At 34.9% G+C, this 21148-nt stretch overlaps 2 protein-coding genes across 6 annotated transcripts in view; one reads left to right on the forward strand and one right to left on the reverse strand.

Moving 5' to 3' along the window:
• Window positions 1-6453, forward strand: part of LOC138691301 (zinc finger protein 664-like) — a 124925-nt gene extending 118472 nt beyond the window's left edge. The window contains exon 5 of the mRNA XM_069813151.1: window positions 2425-6453. Coding sequence (XP_069669252.1) covers window positions 2425-2500 — 76 coding nt within the window. The 3' untranslated portion in view covers window positions 2501-6453. The remainder of the gene's footprint in view (window positions 1-2424) is intronic.
• Window positions 1-21148, reverse strand: part of LOC138691302 (zinc finger protein 732-like) — a 38990-nt gene that overhangs the window by 14448 nt on the left and 3394 nt on the right. For 2 of the 5 annotated variants that reach the window (XM_069813158.1, XM_069813154.1), the window contains exons 2-5: window positions 18963-18991; window positions 18264-18361; window positions 14555-14692; window positions 9624-9706 (exon numbers count right to left, since the gene is read on the reverse strand). In XM_069813158.1, the coding sequence (XP_069669259.1) occupies window positions 9624-9706; window positions 14555-14692; window positions 18264-18361; window positions 18963-18984 (341 nt within the window). In that variant the 5' untranslated portion in view covers window positions 18985-18991. The remainder of the gene's footprint in view (window positions 1-9623; window positions 9707-14554; window positions 14693-18263; window positions 18362-18962; window positions 18992-21148) is intronic. The other 3 variants (XM_069813156.1, XM_069813155.1, XM_069813157.1) reach the window with 2 other exon arrangements.

Consider the following 21148-nt stretch of genomic DNA (forward strand, 5'->3'; position numbering starts at 1 on the left):
TATCGAATAATGTACTGATGAACGCAAACGCCAGAAATCTAAATCAGCTGCAGCAGCAGTAATTCGAAAGACACTGAAGATGACACCACGGTGTCGAAATGGAGACCCGTCTATCATACGGTACATAACCTCTTCTAATTATAACACTTTTAATGGTTCAATTAATATATTTTCAAGTTTCAAACAAGTGTTAACGTGAAAAAGAAACAATGCAATGCTATCTGGTTTAGACTCATGCTCAAGTCACCTATGACTCATACTTTAATCCGACGTATTACGTAGCTTTCTCGTTCATCTTCGTTTCCATAAATTTTGTACCTCGTTTCGATAGATTTAGTATTTATCAATTTTCAGAGGCCCTGATGCAGCTAGAATCAACGCTACGTTTTATTTAATAACTTATTTTAGAATAAAATACAGTATATTTACGTGGTTTAATTGTGTCATCTTGTGAACTGGAGCTTCAAGTAGACGGGCATGTGCACTGTTGTTTCTGGAACTGAGACATTTCTGGCCAGCCCATTCTTTTTTAACCTTAATGTACAACCGAAAATAATTTCGAGGACAAAGATGTAACGCAAAGCACTTTATGGAACATTAATACTACCTATGAAGAATGCTTCCATTTATACTTTTGTTGCTCCTGGCAGATTCCAATAGTATTCTCTCATTTTTTTTTAACTTGGATAAGAATTCGAATCAGATACTATACAGGGAAGAAAACGGAATTTATAACACAATGATCTCTCTACAAGAAGACTAGAGGTCTGCATTGCAATAAAAACAACCAATCGAGAGTCATGATATGTGCGATAGGTTGCACCCTACTATATCTAACAAGCTGAGTGCACATATATTGACTCCGCATGAAAGAAAACACCGAACTGAAGCATCACGACCAACTATCGGACTCTGTCTTTTCAAGCATGTCTGAAAACTGTCTTCGATCGATGTGTTTACAACCTGCAGCAGGGAAAATATGTTAAATTGTCAGGTGTCGTATCACCAAGGTGATCAGATTTTGGAAACAAAAAACCTGGACAGCTTCGTGAAATTAAAAAATATATACTGTCAATATACAAATTAATAATTTATAAAAGCAGTTAACAAGGACAAATAACTATGGAGTCAAAATGAATTTACTTAGATCAAAACAAGACAAGAATTCAGTTAATATTTTCAGTTTTGTACTTCTTGAAATATGTATTCTGACAACAATTTTGTCTGTTTCTGCATCCAATTATAAATATCTACACAAGTAAGATCAAAATGAGATTTCATTATTAAAACTGATTTAACTAAGCTAAGTGAAGCCCTGCTTTTTTTCATCATTCTAATAAATGTCCATAAGACTAAATATTATTTCGGCACTTTCATTGCTGCCTGCAACACACAAGATAAATTGAATAAAAACTAATACGTTTCCCCGAAATACAAAATTTTTTTACACTTCTTTACAACAAATATCCACCTGTCAGCTACACTTTTTTTTCGGAATTCTAGTTCCTTCCACACATATTCACAGCTTCTTCAAGGTGAATAAACTCATCTGGAAGTCCTTTGTACTTTTTCAAGAATCTTCATGGTTTCTCCAATTTAGTTCAGCATATACCTTTTCTTCAGAGTAATTCAGTCAAATACTTTGAACTCTGCATCATGTTATGTTCATCTCTGAAGATATTCAACAAAGTCATTGAAAATTCATCGATGGAAGATGAAGACTGAGACAATGTAATGATGCGCTCTTACTCCAGTTTCGTTAATATGTCTTTCACAGTCACTTTACAAAAGTTACAAGATCTACGGCTTTCTAATATAGTTATCAGCTTAATAATTTAAAAAGAAACCTCTTTAATAGAAATGTTTTCAGACTGAAGAGTTTTAATGGATTCCTGATAAACATCCAGCTGACTTACCAGGAACTTCATTATTTCAGCCAAAAAAGAGAAGTAGGATCCGCAAAAATTTTTTGAGAACATTAGGCCATCAGTCTGTAGACGTGAAATATGCTTTAAGGTAGGCTATACATCGATTCTCAGGATAAAAATCCAAATTGTTCTTCTTAATGTTTGTCAAACTTTGGTGACATGGTTCTAGGGAGTAAACTAAGCACTTTATATAATTAAAACTTTGAAATAGAAATTGGGAACCACAGAACACTTGTCTTTTTGAAAAAAAAAAATGTAAAAAAACTTAGTATCGACCTAAGTCCATTAGACTTTGACACAGGGTAAAACATCTTTCGCCAAAATGATCACCTTTATATACAAGGTGTTCCAAAAATACGGGGCATAATTTCAGGTATGTATTTCCCACATGTAGACAATCAAAATAGTTCATTACAACATGTGTCCGGAAATGCTTCATTTCCGAGTTATGGTCTTCACAACATTGAAATTCACCAGAACGTTTTTCTTTCCGCAGGTTGTTGTCATTACAGAAGATGTTCAAAATGTCCACCTCCTGCTTGAATACAGACCTCACATCGATGTCTCATTGACCTGCGAACACGATCCCAAACTCCAGGAGTATTGCGTATGTCCTCAGAACATGCCACAATTCGATTCCGAAGGGATTCCAAATCAGGCACCGGAGACGAATAAACCAATGATTTTAAATGGCCCCACAAGTAGAAATCGAGAGGGTTCAGATCAGATGAGCGTGGAGGCCAAGCAATTGGGCTACCTCTACCTATCCATCGATCAGGAAACCTTCGATCCAAGTACTGGCGATCCGTATGACTGAAGTGTGCAGGAGAGCCATCATGCAAGAAGTGAATGTGTTGACGATTGATCAGTGGAGTGTCTTCTAAAACATGAGGTATGGTGTTTTCCAGGAAGTTTGTGTATGCCTGCCCCGTAAGTCTGTTTACAAGTACATGGGGTCCAACTAATCGATCACCAATGATACCGGCCCACATGTTGAGGGAGAACTGCACCTGGTGATGAGATGGAACAGTTGCACGTGGGTTTTCATACGCCCATACATGCTGATTGTGGAAATTTGTTATGCCATCTCGTGTGAATTGTGCTTCATCTGTAAATAATACTAAGGCAGGAAAGTTCGGATTTACACCACACTGCTGCAAGAACCACTGACAGAACCTAACTCGTGCAGGGTAATCTGCTGGTGACAGGGCCTGTACACGTTGCAAATGATAAGGATATAATCGATACTCTTTCAACAGTCTCCAGACAGTCGTATGAGGAACATTGACTTGCAACACTACCCTTCGTGTGCTGATAGGAGTCATGTTCACTGCCTCCAGAATCTCCTCCTGTACTTCTGGAGTTGTAGATCTTGGTCATCCCCTTCCCAAACCAGGAGAGTTAAATTTTCCATACTCGCACAGACGGTAATGGAGACGTACAAATGTCTTCCGATCTGGACATTGTCGCTGTGGGTACCTCTCTTGGTACAAACGACGAGCCAGCGCAGCATTGCCGTCCGCCTTACCGTACATGAAGTGTATCTCTGCCATCTCTTGATTTGAATACATGTCACACAGTCTAACGCCTACACAACACTGAATGTAACCTTCACCTCGGAATGAACTGTCAGAGTGCCCTCTTAATGTCTCCTTTGATGGCAACGACCTGCGGAAAGAAAAACGTTCCAGTGAATTTCAATGTTGTGAAGGCCATAACTCGGAAATAAAGCATTTCCGGACACATGTTGTAATGAACTATTTTGATTGTTTACATGTTGGAAATACATACCTGGAATTATGCCCCGTATTTTTTAAACAATCTGTATAATCCCTTAAAAATAATAATTTTAGTTTACAACATGAGACATGTTTAAGCTTTAATTTGGTACCAAATGGAGTTCTCTGCCCAATTGGAAGTCTACTTTTTGTGCATTGGAAAGATAAGAATGTCGGAAAATGTGTCATAAAAGAAAACAGACACTGAAAATGGCATAAGGCATAGAAAGTATAGTGTACCTATATTATAATTGCGCAAATAATTATGAAACTATTGAGATAATGGGTACAAATTGTATCTTTTAGAAAACTAAAAGAAATGAGTTCCAGATGAGGCAAAAATATCATATACCATTTATTTTGAAGAAATATGAGATTTTTAATGTCAATGTATGCATTAAGGCCACCATACATGCCTATAATTTCTGGTTTGCAGTAATTTCATTCACCTTGTTTTAGAATTAGCTGAGACGATTTTCTACATTTCCCTCTGTAAATGAACTGAAGTCTTTCAATGATTCTGTTCTGATAATATTAAATATTATTAATATTAAAGTAGTGAAATATTTTATACACAGGCAAAATCTACTATAAGTGAATATGCTGCTGTTTGATTACTATTACAAATTATGTATGCACCAAAACTTATCCCAAAGATCCTACTTTGCAAAATGAATATTGGTGTTATCAGCACTTAATGCAATCACTTTGCCCAGCAAACTATATTTGGTCAGAATTTCAGTGATGTATGCTACCCGATTTTCAGCAGTCTCATTTACAAGATTACTAAAATTCAATTATGTTAATTCCAATACTCAGGCTAGGAACAAAATACCTCATAAGTAGACTTCGTTAAATTGCCACACGCAGCATGCCATCAGGTTGCCGATGTACGGTAGTATAGAGGAGGTGAGCGACTGCCTGGTCTCATAGTATAAGCAGTTCATGTTAAGAGTTGTGACTGGTCCAAATAGATAGAGCAGCTACAGCTAATGCATATCTATGAAAGCACTTGTTTTTGCATTACTGTGGTTGGAATAGTCAAAGCTTAACATTTGTTCAGTGCAGACAAGAATTAAATCAAACATACTACAATGAGAGAGTTGCTGTTCCAAATAATTGCCCCTGGAATATCCTAACCCCCGCAGCCAATCTTGATCCGTTGGGGAGCGTGGTTGGATGCTGTTCATTATTATGCAAAATAATGGATGTAATTGATGCATTGGATAGCACAGACAGTTCCGCTGTTGCAGCTGTAAAATCATTGCCTTCTGAACAGCTATTGGAAGATATTCTGTTCATTGATTCTAATTTTAAAATCGTGCCCAAAAGCATCATCCTGTTAGAATCGTCTAAACTACAACTCTCAGAAGCCCTTAATATAGTGAATAAAGTATCACAAACTGTTATCCAAAATAACAATTAACTAATTTCAGAAAAAATGAAATCTAAGTTGAGAAACATTATTGCTAAAAATTTTGCCTATTCACAACTTCGTACTATAAATGATGTACTACCAGGTCACGACAAGACATCTGAAGTTGGTGTACTAAAACGTAGTGATTTTCCGTTCTTCAAATATGTATGTATTACATCGTGTGATGTTGAACGTACATTTTCCCAAAATAAAAACTGTTTAAGAGACCATCGAAGGGGGTTACTTTGCAGTCGCTCAAAATGTACGTAACTCTTCACTGCAATGCACATATTCAAGGATGATGTATCTTACATTAAATTTTGAGAGTTAATATATCTCACTATAAAATAATTGTGTATTTACATGTTTAGACATTTCCTACTTCAATGATCCTTCATTATATTTCTTGAATGCGGGGAACAGGTTTTATTGTAACCGCAGTATACTGCTCAGTGTTTAGATCAGAGGCATATTCCATCCGTTGCACGGCCCCTTCTCTTACAGTCTATACCGCATGCACAGTAAACCTTGCGATTCTCATGGCAATTCCACGAAGTCTACTCATAAGTATAGGCACAATTTTAAAATGTTTATGGATGGAGGAATCAATTATTACACAAATGAATCCAGCTCTTTCACAACTGCTTTCATAGCAAAAGGAGCCAATACATCCACTAAAATCTCTTCACATTTGGTATGACTGCAAGTAAATTTGCTTTTATCGAAAACCTTCCTAACAATTAAAGAAGTACAGTCCATGGAACGAAAACTATGGCTATGTCTGATGGTGTGGTAAATCAATGTGCCTTCCTCTGCTGCAAGTTTCAGTTCTTTTTACTTGCGAAAGTTGGCTTGAAAAAAGACGTCATTTTTTTTCGAGCAGGATGGTAATGTTGCTTCTTTATGTTTCTTCTTGCTGATATGGTCATTGATATCTGCTCTCCCACCATTGACATTGAGTTACACAACGTACACCATACTTTATTTGCATTCTTGAATGTACACAGAGTCTTCTGAGTTTATCATGAAATGCAGATATTTTATGGAACCCCTAACGAAAATTCGACAGTTATTTGTTTTCTGACTACAAATATAAAGCATTTGCTACAACATGTGACACTCACAAACAGAAGAACTACCAGAAATGGTCGGAAACTAGCTCTGTGCATGTGCAGCTATCGATACTGGAACCAGAACAGCCTTCTTATCAACCATCGATATAAATTGTCAACATATTATATATTGTATAAATTCCGCGCAAATATTTTGTAACAGTATTGTATTCGTAATGTTAGAGAACGAAAGTAAAAAAAAAAAAAAAAAAAAAAAAGTCTAGTTCAGACTGAACAAAAATTGTTAATTCTAAAACCAAATGGTGATTTTTCCATTGACTATTTCATTTCTTCAGCACGAATTTTGTTTGCATTATCCTTGATATTTGGTGATATGGTCGTTGGATGTGGAATGATAGAATTTGCATCCATTTGTCTGCAATTAAGCATGACTTAATACACACTATTGTAACAATTTTATGTATGTAAAGTGAACATGCAGTTTATATTATTAAATACTGTGACTGAGACAGGTTATGTCTGCATTTGAAGACATTTCAAATGCACCATAAAATCTCTGTGCTTTGCATGTAATCACATATATTTTCATTACCAATAAAATGAGTTTAACAAGAAGGATGTTTAATAACATTGATAATAATTTGAAGTGTTGTTTCATTTAACGAAATGTTCCATTCAAAGATTATGTTTTCTTAATTTAAATGTTCAGATACTTCTTGATTTTCATGCTTTCAGAAATAAAACAAATGTAACCTTCTTCATTAGGATGTTTTGAATATCAGCCAATAAAATGTGATGTATGAGGGACAGTCAAATGAAAATGGTTCACCATGCATGTATCTCACAGTGGGAAAATTGATACCACTGGAATTTGATTGCTGAACTGAAATCTGGTGTTGACTCGCGAAAGCACAGTAACAACCTCTCCTTACACACTAGTCGTTCGTTTATTGTGCTGGAAGTTAGGTTAGAGATACGTGTGTTCACCCAACATCATTAATGGAAGCAGGCAGAGAAGAACAGCGAGGTGTAGTGCAATTTTTGACTGCAGAAGGAGTGGGACGAGAAATCCATCGTTCCATGTCTGTTGTTTATGCCGAACACAGCATTCATGTTCGCATGTACTGGAATAGCACAAGAGATTTCGAGAGAGTCACGTGTCACTGCAAGATGATGCTCACCCAGGACAGGCTCATCATGCCATCACTCCTGCTGTTATTGAAGTTGATGGTCTTATACGGGTAAATCGACGGATGACTGTGGGAGAACTTCGTCGTTTGGTGGGAATAAGTCACGGTTTTGTAGACGTCATTGCGATGAAGCACCTGCATTAGGCTACAGAAAAATCTGCGCGCAATGGGTTCCACATCAGTTGACGGAAGAACAAAAAACAAACAGAATGGCTGCTTCACTGGATCACTTGCAACGATACCAGGAGGAATAGTATGCATTTCTGTCCTATATTGTCACTGGGCATGAATCGTGGTGTGACCATTTGAACCAGAGAGCAAACGGCAGAGCCAACAATGAAAAAACAAGGATTTTCCTCACCGAAAAAGTCCAAAGCAATATACACAATTTCCGCTAAAGTCATTTTGACATTCTTCTTCGATTCTAGAGTTCCTCTGTTTGTTGAATTTCTCGAGCATGGGACCATAATCAATTCACAGCATTATGAAGAAACTTTACAGAGACTGAGATGCGCCATTAAGTCAAAACGCCCTGGAATGCTATCGAACGGCGTTATCCTTCTTCATGATGATGCCTGTCCACTTACTGCCAACTTCGTGAGGAATACGATTCTAAGATTTGACTGGGAAACGCTACAACACCCGTCGCCACTACATCCCTGATCTCTCCACATGCAATTTTCACAGTTTTTGAAAGTTGAAGAAAGACATTCGTGGACTTCATTTTGCATCGGACATCGGACGAAGATGTGTGTGACTAGGTAAGGAACTGGTTCTGTAGACAGTCCACAAGATTTTTCAAGAATGGGATTGATCATCTTGTCTCACAGTGGGGAAAAAATATAAACTGCTTTGCAGATTACTTTTGAGGTAATAAATTTTCTATTACATTTTTTGGCAGCTGATCTGTTTTCATTTGACTGCCCCTCATATGAATCATATGAGGAGACAAAGAGAAAGGCAGAAAATAGGAGAGATTGAAGAAAGCTGAGTTTGCAGTGACCTGCCCTTGGACAGAACACTATGCGTGAGTGAATCATGGAGTGTAACTTCATCTAGTTCAAGTCTAGTTTTTGTTCAACACTTAGTTAATCCATTTTTGGTGTAGACCCATTAAGTTTCATGGCAGAAAAAGACTTGAAAATTCCTTTATCTTTAGCTGCTCGAAGTTAAAGGTTAAAATGTCCCACAATAGAGATAAAAAAATCTCTTTTAGCCCATTTGTAAAAAGCTCTTAGACCTATCACAATTCCTAAAACAAGTGTATAAAATTACTGGCTACAAATAGGGACGGTAATGGGTTGATATCAGTAACCAGCCTTTTGTTGGGACCTCCCAAAATAATCGACCAGGCTGGTGAAATACCAGCCAGTTGGCAACCCTATCTCCAAGATGTTTGGAACTTCACACTTTCCCTGTTGCCATACATTTTATTAGAGTCCCTGCCATTCTTTATCTTTTAAGACATTGTCTTCTGTTTCAAAATCAAAAACAGCTAGTTAAGATAAAATTGTCTGCATATCATATTATGAAAATCTAAAAGGGGACGCAACCTAATACAATGTATCCGCAAAATCACTCCACAGTGAGGAGACATGCTCAATCTCCTAGCGGGAAGTTTTAAGTCGGCAGGAAAATCATTCACACGTGTTCAGTTTTGATCATCGAGTGAGTGAATCCCACCTCCCAACTTAACTGCAGCCCCTAGAATATACATTGCCGTCTCCTCGCTGCGGAGTGAGTTTGCAGAGGCACTGTAGTAAAGTGAAGTATCACCAGAGAGGAAATGATCCAGCTAGCTGCCACTGCAAAAGTAACGCAACCTGTAAGTACAGAAGTACAGACCCGTAAAACTTGTCGAATCTTTCGCAGCAGTCGAATTGCGCAGGAAAAAAAAACAGCGAAGTAGTGCAATGCACAAGGATTGCAGCCACAATAATAATGTTGCCAATCAACGTAGTGACTTCATCATATCCTAAAGAGAATAGTTATAGGACAGCAGAATAATAAAGCAACAGATGTAGTAAGAGATTTAGTATGTTACTTATCAAATTAAGCATCATTTCAGTGAATCTTATGTCATTTCAGTACCAATATGTATTGAGACGTGAACAAGAAAATCTACACAAATTTAGTGCATGAAGATAGTATCATACATTATAAAATATATTTCCTACGTCAATATTAAATGAAGTTCTGGCAGAATGGAAGAAGCAAAACCAGCACAGTACACTCACCTCTCAGTCAACACTTCATCCTCTTCTGAAGATATTTCCAATTTCTCTTCCTGCTCAACTCTGTCCACATCTAACAAATCTTCCTGGAAAAGTGAGTAAATAATAAGCTAGCTTTAATAGACTGATTCACTGATTCCCATGTCAGTATTCAAACTTAATGATTCTAATCTAACTTTTCAGCGAGGATGAAATGACTTTTAGATAAAACCAAATGGTTCCCTCTAACTGCATTGATTTATGTCCTTCGTACATCTTTCCTTAAATTCAGGGTCTTTGCTTGTATTGTAACACGCATTGGAATCAAGTTTGAACTTTCAAATATGTACCTGTCACGTATAAATAGCTTTCAGAAAACATAATCATAATCTGCAAGAACATTTGGCGTATAGAAAGAGAAAAAAGTTACATATTCAAACAATATATTTTGCTGTTCAAAGTTGTATTACCTCAAGATACAGACTATCTAACACGACTTCTCCTTTTGACGAAAGATAGCAGAAAATAAAAGTTTTGCCACCACACTTGCAAATATGTAATATAGATTGTTGCTGCGGATTCAGAAGATTTATAACCACAAATCAACTGAGGTACTGAAGCTGGAATTTGTGATCACTGTGCAAAGATTGAAAAAGAATTGGAAGACTGGTTTCGTGGCAGATATAGAAACATGTGGCAGATCGAAGTCCGTAGGAAACGATGTAAATGCTGATTATATAACTGTCAGTCCAGAACATTATGAAAAAATCTGAATATGGAACACGCACTGTATATTAGGTTGCCAAGGGACAGCAGATGAGATACCGGTACTCAACAGTTTCACATATTTTCACAGATGAAGGGTACACGGGAATAACGAACAATGTCCATTCAGAATAATTTTGAGATAAATTAAATTTAAAGTTTGAGGACTTGAAACGTATAGTTTATTGTTAACGTATTGTTATTTTTTATCACACAAGAATGTACCATTATAAAGGAAATATGTGACAAAATAATTTTTTGATTTTATGAATTACAACAATGCAAAACTGCAAAAAGTCTACTTTACTACATTTTATAAACGGGAAGAACGAACAATGTCACAATTTAATTGAATATTTGTTGGAAATAGAATCAGGCATAATATTTTCAAACAATGTAGCACATGTTTACTTTCGTGTAGGGTATTCTTTTTAAAGGTTATAAATATTGTTGACCCATTATAAATATTTTTATCTTTGAGTGTTCATTGTTCCAAACAATTATTGAAAAACAAATCTACACACTAATCTAATTGCACTGAATTTTCCATTGTGAATGAATATATTGAACTATAAAATCGTCTCATTCACTGTTATTGACTTCTTGTGACTCGTCATTGGTGGGAGGAAGACTGAAATATTCTCTAGCACTTGGAGAACAAACATTTTTCAAAATTTGTAATTCCTTGTACTTTGCCTTGTAGCTGTTTACAGTTTACAATGATGAATGGTTTGGTTTCCTCCTAGAATTCGCAATCTCTTGCCTCCAGTCATCGGGTACTTCACACCTTGGTCTCTGATTGACATGTCCCATGTTTTTGTCACATTCCAGGTACGAGTGGCCTCGAGTGGGAAATGTGATCCACTGAGCATCAAACCTCTTCTTAGTATGTACTAAATAATGACAAAATCTAAATACCGTAAAGTTCCTATTTTGTCCAGAACAAGAATCGTAGAAGATATGGAGTTCACCAACGCAGCTTGGTACAATATTCATACAGTGGTGCCATAACTTAGAGCAAACTTCATCAGAGCCTTTGCTTTAAATATTTTGGTCATACATGTAGAAAACAAATCTTCCTGTTGACAGCGTATGTATGTTACAAGAATAAAAGGGCAGCTGTCGACGATAATACCCCTCAATAGTTGAAAAGTTTGGAATTGGTATTTCTTTTGGAAATCCATGCAGATAGCCTCTTTATACTCTGACTTCCTGGATTTTAGACGTGCAGCCCATTTTACCTCATAAAACTTCTGTCCTTTTCTCTGTCTCTTCTCAAATTTAGTTTCTCCTTCTCAAAATTATCTAATTTACTTGCATCTTTTTCATTGGAAATTTCTGATTTAATGTGTGAAATGTCAGCTAATGTTGTATTTAGTGACAAAAATTACTCTGTGTTGCTCGTAAGACAGGGTTCGCAGGAAATTTTTCTAAGTGTAACTTAAGCAGCTTAGAAATATTCAAGTCCTCTGGAAGATACAACCTTCGGCTATCGTGACGAGATTAGTGGACTTTCTGACCTCTAAGTGATTGAATATGCTGAAAAATTTTAGATAAAATCTCTCCTTTCAGTTGGTGAGGCCTGTTTCCATGTTTAACTCTTGTTTCTGTATGGGCTTTTCCAGTGGTAGCCAATGACGTTTTCAAAGTGACTAAACGTCTGCCTGTTATTCCACGTAGAGCAATAAATGCTTTATAGCAAACGGGAACATCAGTATTTTGCCCATCTTTGTTTATACCCATTTTATATCTGTAAGAAAAATTATGAAAATCAGCTTCGGCTTGTGTTTTTCTGGATCTTCTTCTTTGCACAGGAAGTACCGAAATTAGTCCTGAAAGGTGAGCATTTTGAGTGTCATAGGATGCTAATTCATTGAAATGTTTAATAAGATCGCTTCTTTCACTTTGGCTTATTTTATGAAAACACGGAAAATGAGAACATTTACAGAATTCTCCCATAATATGACTCATAGCACGAATTTTTTATGCATCTGTAACACGTCCTGTAACTTTTCTCTTCCTTGAATTTACAGAACATGGAATGGGTCCGGATAATTCATTTTCTCTAATGTCAGACATTATAAAAATAAATTGCACTAACCACAAACACTACAATATTACCATAAAAGTATAATAAAGGAAATAATCAGTACCCTACCACAGACATCTGAACACTAGAACAGTATAGCTGTTTGTATTATGCTCACAAGTAGTTCTAATGAAAATTAATATAATTTATTGTCACATGGAATAACAGGTAAACATCATACAGTCATTTAATAATATTATTATTGTATAATACAGATCACATTGGCATATGTAAAAATAAACTAACCAGCAATGTGCTATGACTCTAAGATCGAGTTTGTAACAGCTGTCTGCATTAGTTTCTGTGTTTAAAATGGACATTGTTCGTTCTTTCTTGGGATGAATGTGACATTGTTCATTCTTCCAAAGTATACAGAAACTTTAACGCAGAATACTGAGGACAATTTTCATTCTTACGTAAAACCAATGCAGCCACATGAAAGTACTCTCCTTCTACTATCAGATGGCACTCTTAACTCAATTTCGATTTTTGATGGACCTTGTTCGTTATTCCCGTGTACCCTTCAGATGTCTATATAACAGAATACACCCATCCTGTTATAAAGAAAAAGTAATAATAGAATGATAATTTTATTACTATTATTATTATTATTATTATTATTATTATTATTATTATTATTATTATTATTATTATTATTATTATTATTATTACCATCAATTTAAATAAACTTAATTTTTAACAAAGTTTGAGGACTTCCAAATTTTTTGTTTGTTTTGTATGAAGATTTACATCTGTTTCAATATCTAGAATATGAATTGCTATAGCAGTAACAATTAAACAAAAAATTCCGTAAGCTTACAATGAAATCTCTCCTTTCGCACAATTTCCTCCATGTATTTCAGACAATTGTCGGTTTCCTACCAGATATATATATTTGCAAATTACTCTGTTATTTCAAAACTAAAATGAAAAACGTCTACTTTGTGAACGTTATGGACAAAAGGGTAAAGAGTTAGTGTGCAACGGGACTGTTAATACGTCTAACATACTTAAAAATGCACTACTGGCATATCTGTATATAAACAGCGAACCACTTACATCAAATTCGGTTTTCGCGACAGGAAAGCTAATAAGCACTAGTGTGGTGTCTTCTAATTTTATCTCTGGTTTGATATCGTAACTCTGGTCCACGCATTCTGCCTTCATGCCGTCAATTTCAGATGCGATAAATTCTCTTCCTACCTAGTGCAAATTGGCCTTATTCAGTAATATGTAATATAGATAGTTTCAGCAGACTAAGATGATTCACATCTTGAAATGGATTGAGGGGGGGGGGAACCTGCAATTTGTCATTGTGGAAGTTTGTAAGATATTAAATAAACCAGTTTCGTGAAAGATAAAGAGAGTTAGGGCAGATCAAATTCCGAAACAAACGGTATTAATGCTGATTTTATAAATGCAAGTCCATAAATTTATAAACGGCATTCTGAAAGGATTATACCTATATATTGTGATAAAATTGAGAAGAAACAGCAGACGAGTTACTTAACAGTGTGGCGTATTTTCATATCTGCTTGTAACAAAATAAACCCAAACTGTTTTAAATAAAGTTGTATTATTATTATTATTATTATTATTATTATTATTATTATTATTATTATCATCATCATTATCATTGTCATTATTATTATTATTATTATTATTATTATTATTATCATTATTATTATTATTATTATTATTATTATTATTATTATTATAAACTTACTTCTTAAAACAGATCATTTCCAAATCTCTTGTGGATTTCGGATAAACCTTTAGGCCTATATAAACTTGAACATATCGATGAATGTCTAGCACAGTAATTGATAGACCAGCACAGGAAAGGAATACTTTGTAAAGTTAAAAGAAATCCTGTCCTAAAGGACAACCACTCTGTCCATATATTAGAGATAGTGTTCTGTTAACTACCAGAACTATATATTAGCGAATTATTACTCTATTTCAATCTAAAAATGAAGGCTGTCCAAGTTTACAAACTATTGGTAACAAGAGAACAGTTAATAATGCACACTGTTAACGGTTTTGACATAATTAAAAATTCAGTACCTGTATATCAGTATACTTATAGTAAAGAACTTACATCAATTTCACAGTTCACGAATGCTAAGCTCGTAGGCATTGGAGTGTTGTCAACTTTTATCTCCGATTTGATTTCGTAACTATGCTCCACGCATTCTATCTTCATTTCCGTCACTTCCAGATGTGATGAATTCCCTTCCTACAGAACAAAATGACAACATGAATAATTTTATTTAGTTGCTTCTTCAATTGATTTCACTTGTAACAACCGTCAATCTGGTCCTGGATGGTCGTTATTGGCTAACTCTCTCAACATAGGTAGCAAGTTAGATAAGACAACTAAAGACAAAAAGGGAACAAGATATTAGGGACACAGGCAATCACTGATAACGGGACAGGTGTTCCTTGTGCAAATAGCTAATTTACATACTGTGATTTATATTCTACATCCTGTGTACATATGTCCTTTCGAGTATGATATTTTATTAATCACTAGCGTACCCGTGCGCTCCGCGGCACCATTAGAATTAAATATCTAGTAATTACATAATTAAAATAGGACATTTGATCCAGGGATCATTCTGTTTGATAGAAGGATAAATCGTTTAATATGTTACTTAATTTAAATTGTATTAAAAAATTAAAATGCGATCATTTTGATCCAGAGACCACTCATTTGGTGCAATGACAATTCCTTTAATATGTTTCTTAATTGCTATTACATGCAACTATAGTTTAATGAAGACTGACATTTCATTTAGCTTTAATGTGTATACTTTGTATTACTTGCTATATGTTCCCATTGAATTATGGTAATATCTTAAATCCTTGTTTTCTACGTCGTCATAAGTGGCGCTTGGCCCACTATGGTTCTGAACCCTTCAAATAACTCAAATAGTGATACAACATATTGTAACTTTTATTCCAAACAATAATGTAATTTCTATTTTCACAACAATAATCACTTTCTATAATTTAACTTAAACACTCCCGTCAACAATGGGATTTCCACTCCACACAGCAACACAATATTCGTTACTGCACTCCACAGACGACAATGGCAATTCACTTGGATTATTGAGAACAACAATGTATTGCTAATCTCAACTAATGTCCACAAAGCACTATTTACAACACAAAACTGTCAGTTCTCAGTTCGTTTGCCTTAGCTAGTTCTTCTAGCTCATTCACTCAAGTCACCGTATATCGGACCCAAGACTTGCAGAGACAGTCCACTGAACTTCGAACTCAAGTCCCCCAACTGCGGTCCACTGCTCGTCGAACCACAGACTCCGGATACGCCGCACTCGCCAGGACGCTCCCACAGTTGCGGACATACTCAAGTCGAACTCCGGTCTCGAAGCTGGCTTCACTGCTACACAAGACTGACTGGCTTGCTGTCCAAAAACTGAACTCTCTTCTCCTCGCGTCCTGTATTTATTACTAACCATAGTTTCCAGAAAGTACGATTCTGGGAGTTTCCGTTTCTGGTGTCTTCCACCTGTTACTCGCAGCTTCTGTTTCCGCACGTCTGTTCTGGAGGTTTCGTTCCGTCCCTTCACCTCGCACAGCGAAGCACCTACAGCTTTGCGTCCCCTTTCGCAAGCGCCGCAGTGCACCTCCCCTTGCCCTCTCGTCATGCAGACGTTCCCCGTACGTCCGTCCCCTCCAGACCCGCGCGGCTGCAGTCTTCTTCGCCGTGTCGTCCGTCATGTCGCGCGGGGCGCGCGATCGACTCTCGGCTGTCACAATATATAATGATATATAATTATATTCCTTTCTTTCGAAAATGTAAGAATTCACGATCTCCTACGTACCATTTCCATGGAATGAATAAATGTGTTTTTTTTCTTCCTACTCAAAAATTTTATATTTTGCACACAGGAGTTATTGCAGGAACAACAACGCTATAATCTGAGGCGGCGGTGAAAATGTATTGTATTATTGTTTTAAAAGTCTTGTATATCCTTAAATATCAGTCCTATCAAAATTTTCCATAGAATAAAACTTATCGAAAATCAGTTTTAAATAAACTTTTGTTACGTAATATTTTTGACAAAAAGCAATAATAAGCGAGACAGCCTATTTCGATTGATTTAAATCAGGCCCCTTTATATAATGTATTTTGAATATCACATAGTCTGAAATCTAAGTTACAACGAACTTAATTTATATTTCAGTTTTCATCGAAATCGGTTCAGCCATTATCGTGTCAAAAGGTAACAAACATCCAGACAGACAGACAGACATACAAACAAAAATTAAAAAAAAACGAATATCGGTCTCTCAATGAATTATTATATATGTTAACACGAATTATTTTTGGAAAAGCGAAAATTATCACAAAAATTTCGCTTACAGATTTATTATTAGTATATATTGCATTGCATTATATTACATTACATTACATTACATTATATTATATTATATTATATTATATTATATTATATTATGTTATGTTATGTTATGTTATGTTATGTTATGTTATGTTATGTTATGTTATGTTATGTTATGTTATGTTATATTATATTATATTATATTATATTATATATTATATTATATTATATTATATTATATTATATTATATTATATTATATTATATTATATTATATAAAAAGTGTGTTGATAACGGATGTACTCTGATAAGTAAGTTTTTAATTTGTTATGTGATCTCTTGAATCTCAGGAGTACAACTTTTACAACAGCGTAAGATAATCTTCTTGGCTCATTACCCAATTTTTTGCATTGCATTTATTGCCTATGTATTTTATGTATTTTAACACGATTCAATTGAGCATAGTTTAAATTTGGATTATAAAATGATGGAATGCTAAGCTAACGTACTATTACTGCATACTAAATCAGTACACTCTCGTTGTTCGTTAATTCTCTGAGGTGAAAATGAATGTGTACATAAACATTATTTTAAGAAATACATGAAACGAATATACAGAATAGCCTATCACGTTTTCTGTGCACAAGAAGCTGTTTTAATCTTACCTGTCCTCAATTCACTCAGAAGTTACTGTAATAACATTATAGCAGTATGTCCATCTAGAGAAACTACACTTTCCAATGGTGAAATAATAATTAATTATACAAACGGTTAATTAGCTTTCGATATTATTTCATACAAACACACAAACATTCTCTGTAGGCTATGTTTAATAGCTTTCGATTGTTGTTGTCCAAGGCCCCTTATAGACGAAGTCATTTGTTTTCATTTCATTATAGTGCCTTAGATGGCAGTTATTTTAATTTTAAAACTCATTTATCTGATTAAATATGAGTCCTATCAAAATTTTGCGTAGAATAAAACATATCGGAAATCATTTTTAAAGAAACGTTTGTTATGTAACATTTTTCATGAAAATTAATAATAAGGGAGATATTTCGATTTAATTCAAGCCCCCCATAACCCCCCTTTTAAATAAAATATTTTGAATGCCATAGAGCCTAAAATCGAAGTTACAATGAACATAATTTATATTCCAATTTTCATAAAAATCGGTTCAGCCATTATCGCGTGAAAAGGTAACAAACATCCAGACAGACAGACATACAAACAAAAATTTCAAAAAGCAATTTTCGAGTTCAGGATGGCTAATTATACATGTTAACACCAATTATTTTTGGAAAACCTAAAATTACCAGAAAAATTTTGGCTACAGATTTAATATTAGTATAGATTACTAAGAACAATAACAAATATATCGTCCTCTGGCACTTGTAGACAAAGAAATCAAAATCAGGGGGACGTTTCACTTTACCTCTGATGAAGACTTATTTTCTTCTAATTTGTATGTGTTGTCATATAGTAAGTCAAACGGATCAACCTCACATTCCATCTTGATTAAATCCATCACAACTGAAAGAGGAGATTATGTAAATGACAGTGATTTATAGAAACTGTCATACAAGTTGCTACGATCTAATTTACATGACGCTTAAGTGTACTCATCTACTTTCGCAGTAGAAGTGCCAAGATTCTGGAATTCGCTACGTGCTAGTATTAGAGACTGTCGAAATAAAATTAAATTCAAACGCAAACTTACTAGGTACTTGGTCAGTAACAGAGACTCGTCCAGACATGGCCTCTTGCAAATGGTAAATCATAAAATACTTCAATCTCCAGTAACTTCATCCATATATATTTATTCTATCTTTAATTTGTACTTCAGTAACTAATTTCCTCTTCGTATTTGTCTACCTTATTTCTTGAACACACTCTTTTAACAAGTATGGTATAACAAATGCTATTAGAAAACAAAAATTCGCTCCGGCGCCGGGCATCGAACCCGGGTCCTTGGTTCTACGTACTACGCTCTATCCACTGAGCCACTGTAATTCCTCAGTTATCAGGGATACTAAAATTTTCTCCGTTTTGTATTGCATTATTAGTTCAAGAAATACAGTATAATTTCTTATTTATTATATTTTAATTATCGCTAATCTACTTCTATTCGTACCATTGTTTAATTCTCGTATCATGCTCCTTCTTGCAAAGGGAAAATATGCAGCATTGTAAGTACCACACTTCTATATATTTAATTTTAACTGTGGCGGAAAATTTTACGAAAACTATAGACCTACATCCGGTGAGGTTGTGTGATGTCTCTATCGAAAGCTAATAATATTAATATTGCGGAAAAATCTAAATGGTTTATAGCGAAGTTCATAAAAAGCTTTACATTTAAAAAATATGTACGACTATCGCAGTAAAGCGTATACCGTAGGGCATCTTGCAGTTCGTTTCGTAGTGTTGTGTAGAGGGCCGTGGTTCACGTAATGTACTATATCTTCATTGAAGTTATTAATACAGCTTTTTGAGGTTTCTTTGAAGGTCATGAATAGTGTCAGTATTGTATATTGTGTATAGAAAAGGCTACATTTCAAATAATGAAATTTCAAACATCGTGTTTCCTTAAAATGTTCACAAATATAGTTATGGAAGCCTTCTGTACATGCGAGATGTTGACGTCACAATATCATGCTTTTCGACATCTCGATACCGTAATAATAGTTTGTTCGTCTTTCAACTGTCACTTTTTTTTTCGTGTTTCAATACAGTACTGTGTTTTTTATCTGGCATTACTTTAAAAGTAATAGTGTTGTTACGTTGTGAATTTAGTTCTTTATTAGTTCATTATTATGAGTGTAGCTGGTCGACCAAGAAAATGTGGTAGAACGTTTAGAAATGTAACTGCATTAAGAACTCATAAACGACTATGTAGAAAATGATGTTTGTAAGAACGTTTCAAGAAGTGAAATTTTGCGTGAAGATAGTATTACATATTACAATGTAAACATTTTAAAAATATGTGCGTCCATCGCAGTAAAAACGTATACCGTAGGACATCTTGCAGTTTATTTTGTAGTGTTGTGAAGAGGGCCCTGGTTCACGTAATGTACTTCATCTTCATTTGAGTTATTAATACAGCTGTGTTAGGTATTTTTGAAGGTCATTAATAATATCAATAATGTGAGACTTTGTGTATAGGAATTTTGATTTTCAAGCTCTATCAAGCAGCAGTTGCTGCTACAAGCTACTATACTGTTTTCGCTGTAAGAAAAATCCTAATGTAAACATAAGTACATTGCTGTCATAACCGTGACTGGCTCCCTGTCGAAACACTCACATGACGCAGGAAAATATAGTTCGTATTTGGAAACCACAATCTTGTATTACTTGAAAATAGAATTCTAGTTGTTAAATAGGCCTACGATGAAACATGTAACTTCACTCATATGTAAAACGCTATGTAAAACAAAAGCTACTTTTATATTATGTTATTTACTATGAACGCGGATGAATACCAACAGTAATACCGAGGTAGTCTGTTCTAGTAACAAGCTGGCGTCACTTGAGTTCGTAGTTGTTCACGTAAGCACGTGGTACTGAAGTATGGCTTCTGAACCCTCAACTGCCCATTGTGAGGACATAAGACTTAAAAATAATTTAATTGCAGTAATTATAAAGTAAATGTCTCCTAAGCAAACGAATGCATAGTAGTGAGGTTAGGCCTACATGACGAGTAACGGGAAATGTTTAACATGAAAAAGAATGTACAACAGTACGTAGGCGGGAACATGTACTGAGAATCTATGGCGCCAAACAGCGGCCAATGAAGCCTCACTTCAGTCACGTGCTATTGTTTACATTAGGTTTTTTCTTACAGCGAAAATATTATATTATAAGTATATTATAGCAAATTCCAAGATTCGAAACAGTACGTGTGCTAAGTAAACTGTAAACAAAAAAAAAATCACTTTAAACATTGTAGACTATATTAAGGTAAAAGCACCAGTCTTTGACACTTTAGTGATGAAATTTCTTTATTTTGCGTATAGTTACAAAACGAAATAATTAAATGGTAGTTTTAATTATTAATAGTCTTTATTAATGAAGCAATAATTTTTTTTTGTAACACATGTTTATTGTACCAGTCATAGACACTCAAGATTTTAGCATGTACCAGTCTTTGACAGTGTCCATGTACCAGTCATTGACATTTATGTTAAATCACTTTATAATATATTAAACTTAGAAGAAGGTGATATAATGATAAAATGTTAATTAACAGAATTGTTTAACACTTAATTTTGTACTTTATACCTTCGTTGGTGACTGACTTCACTTTCATTCAAGGTGCAA

This window comes from Periplaneta americana, chromosome 16 (assembly GCF_040183065.1).
Source record: "Periplaneta americana isolate PAMFEO1 chromosome 16, P.americana_PAMFEO1_priV1, whole genome shotgun sequence".
NCBI classification, from domain to species: domain Eukaryota; kingdom Metazoa; phylum Arthropoda; class Insecta; order Blattodea; family Blattidae; genus Periplaneta; species Periplaneta americana.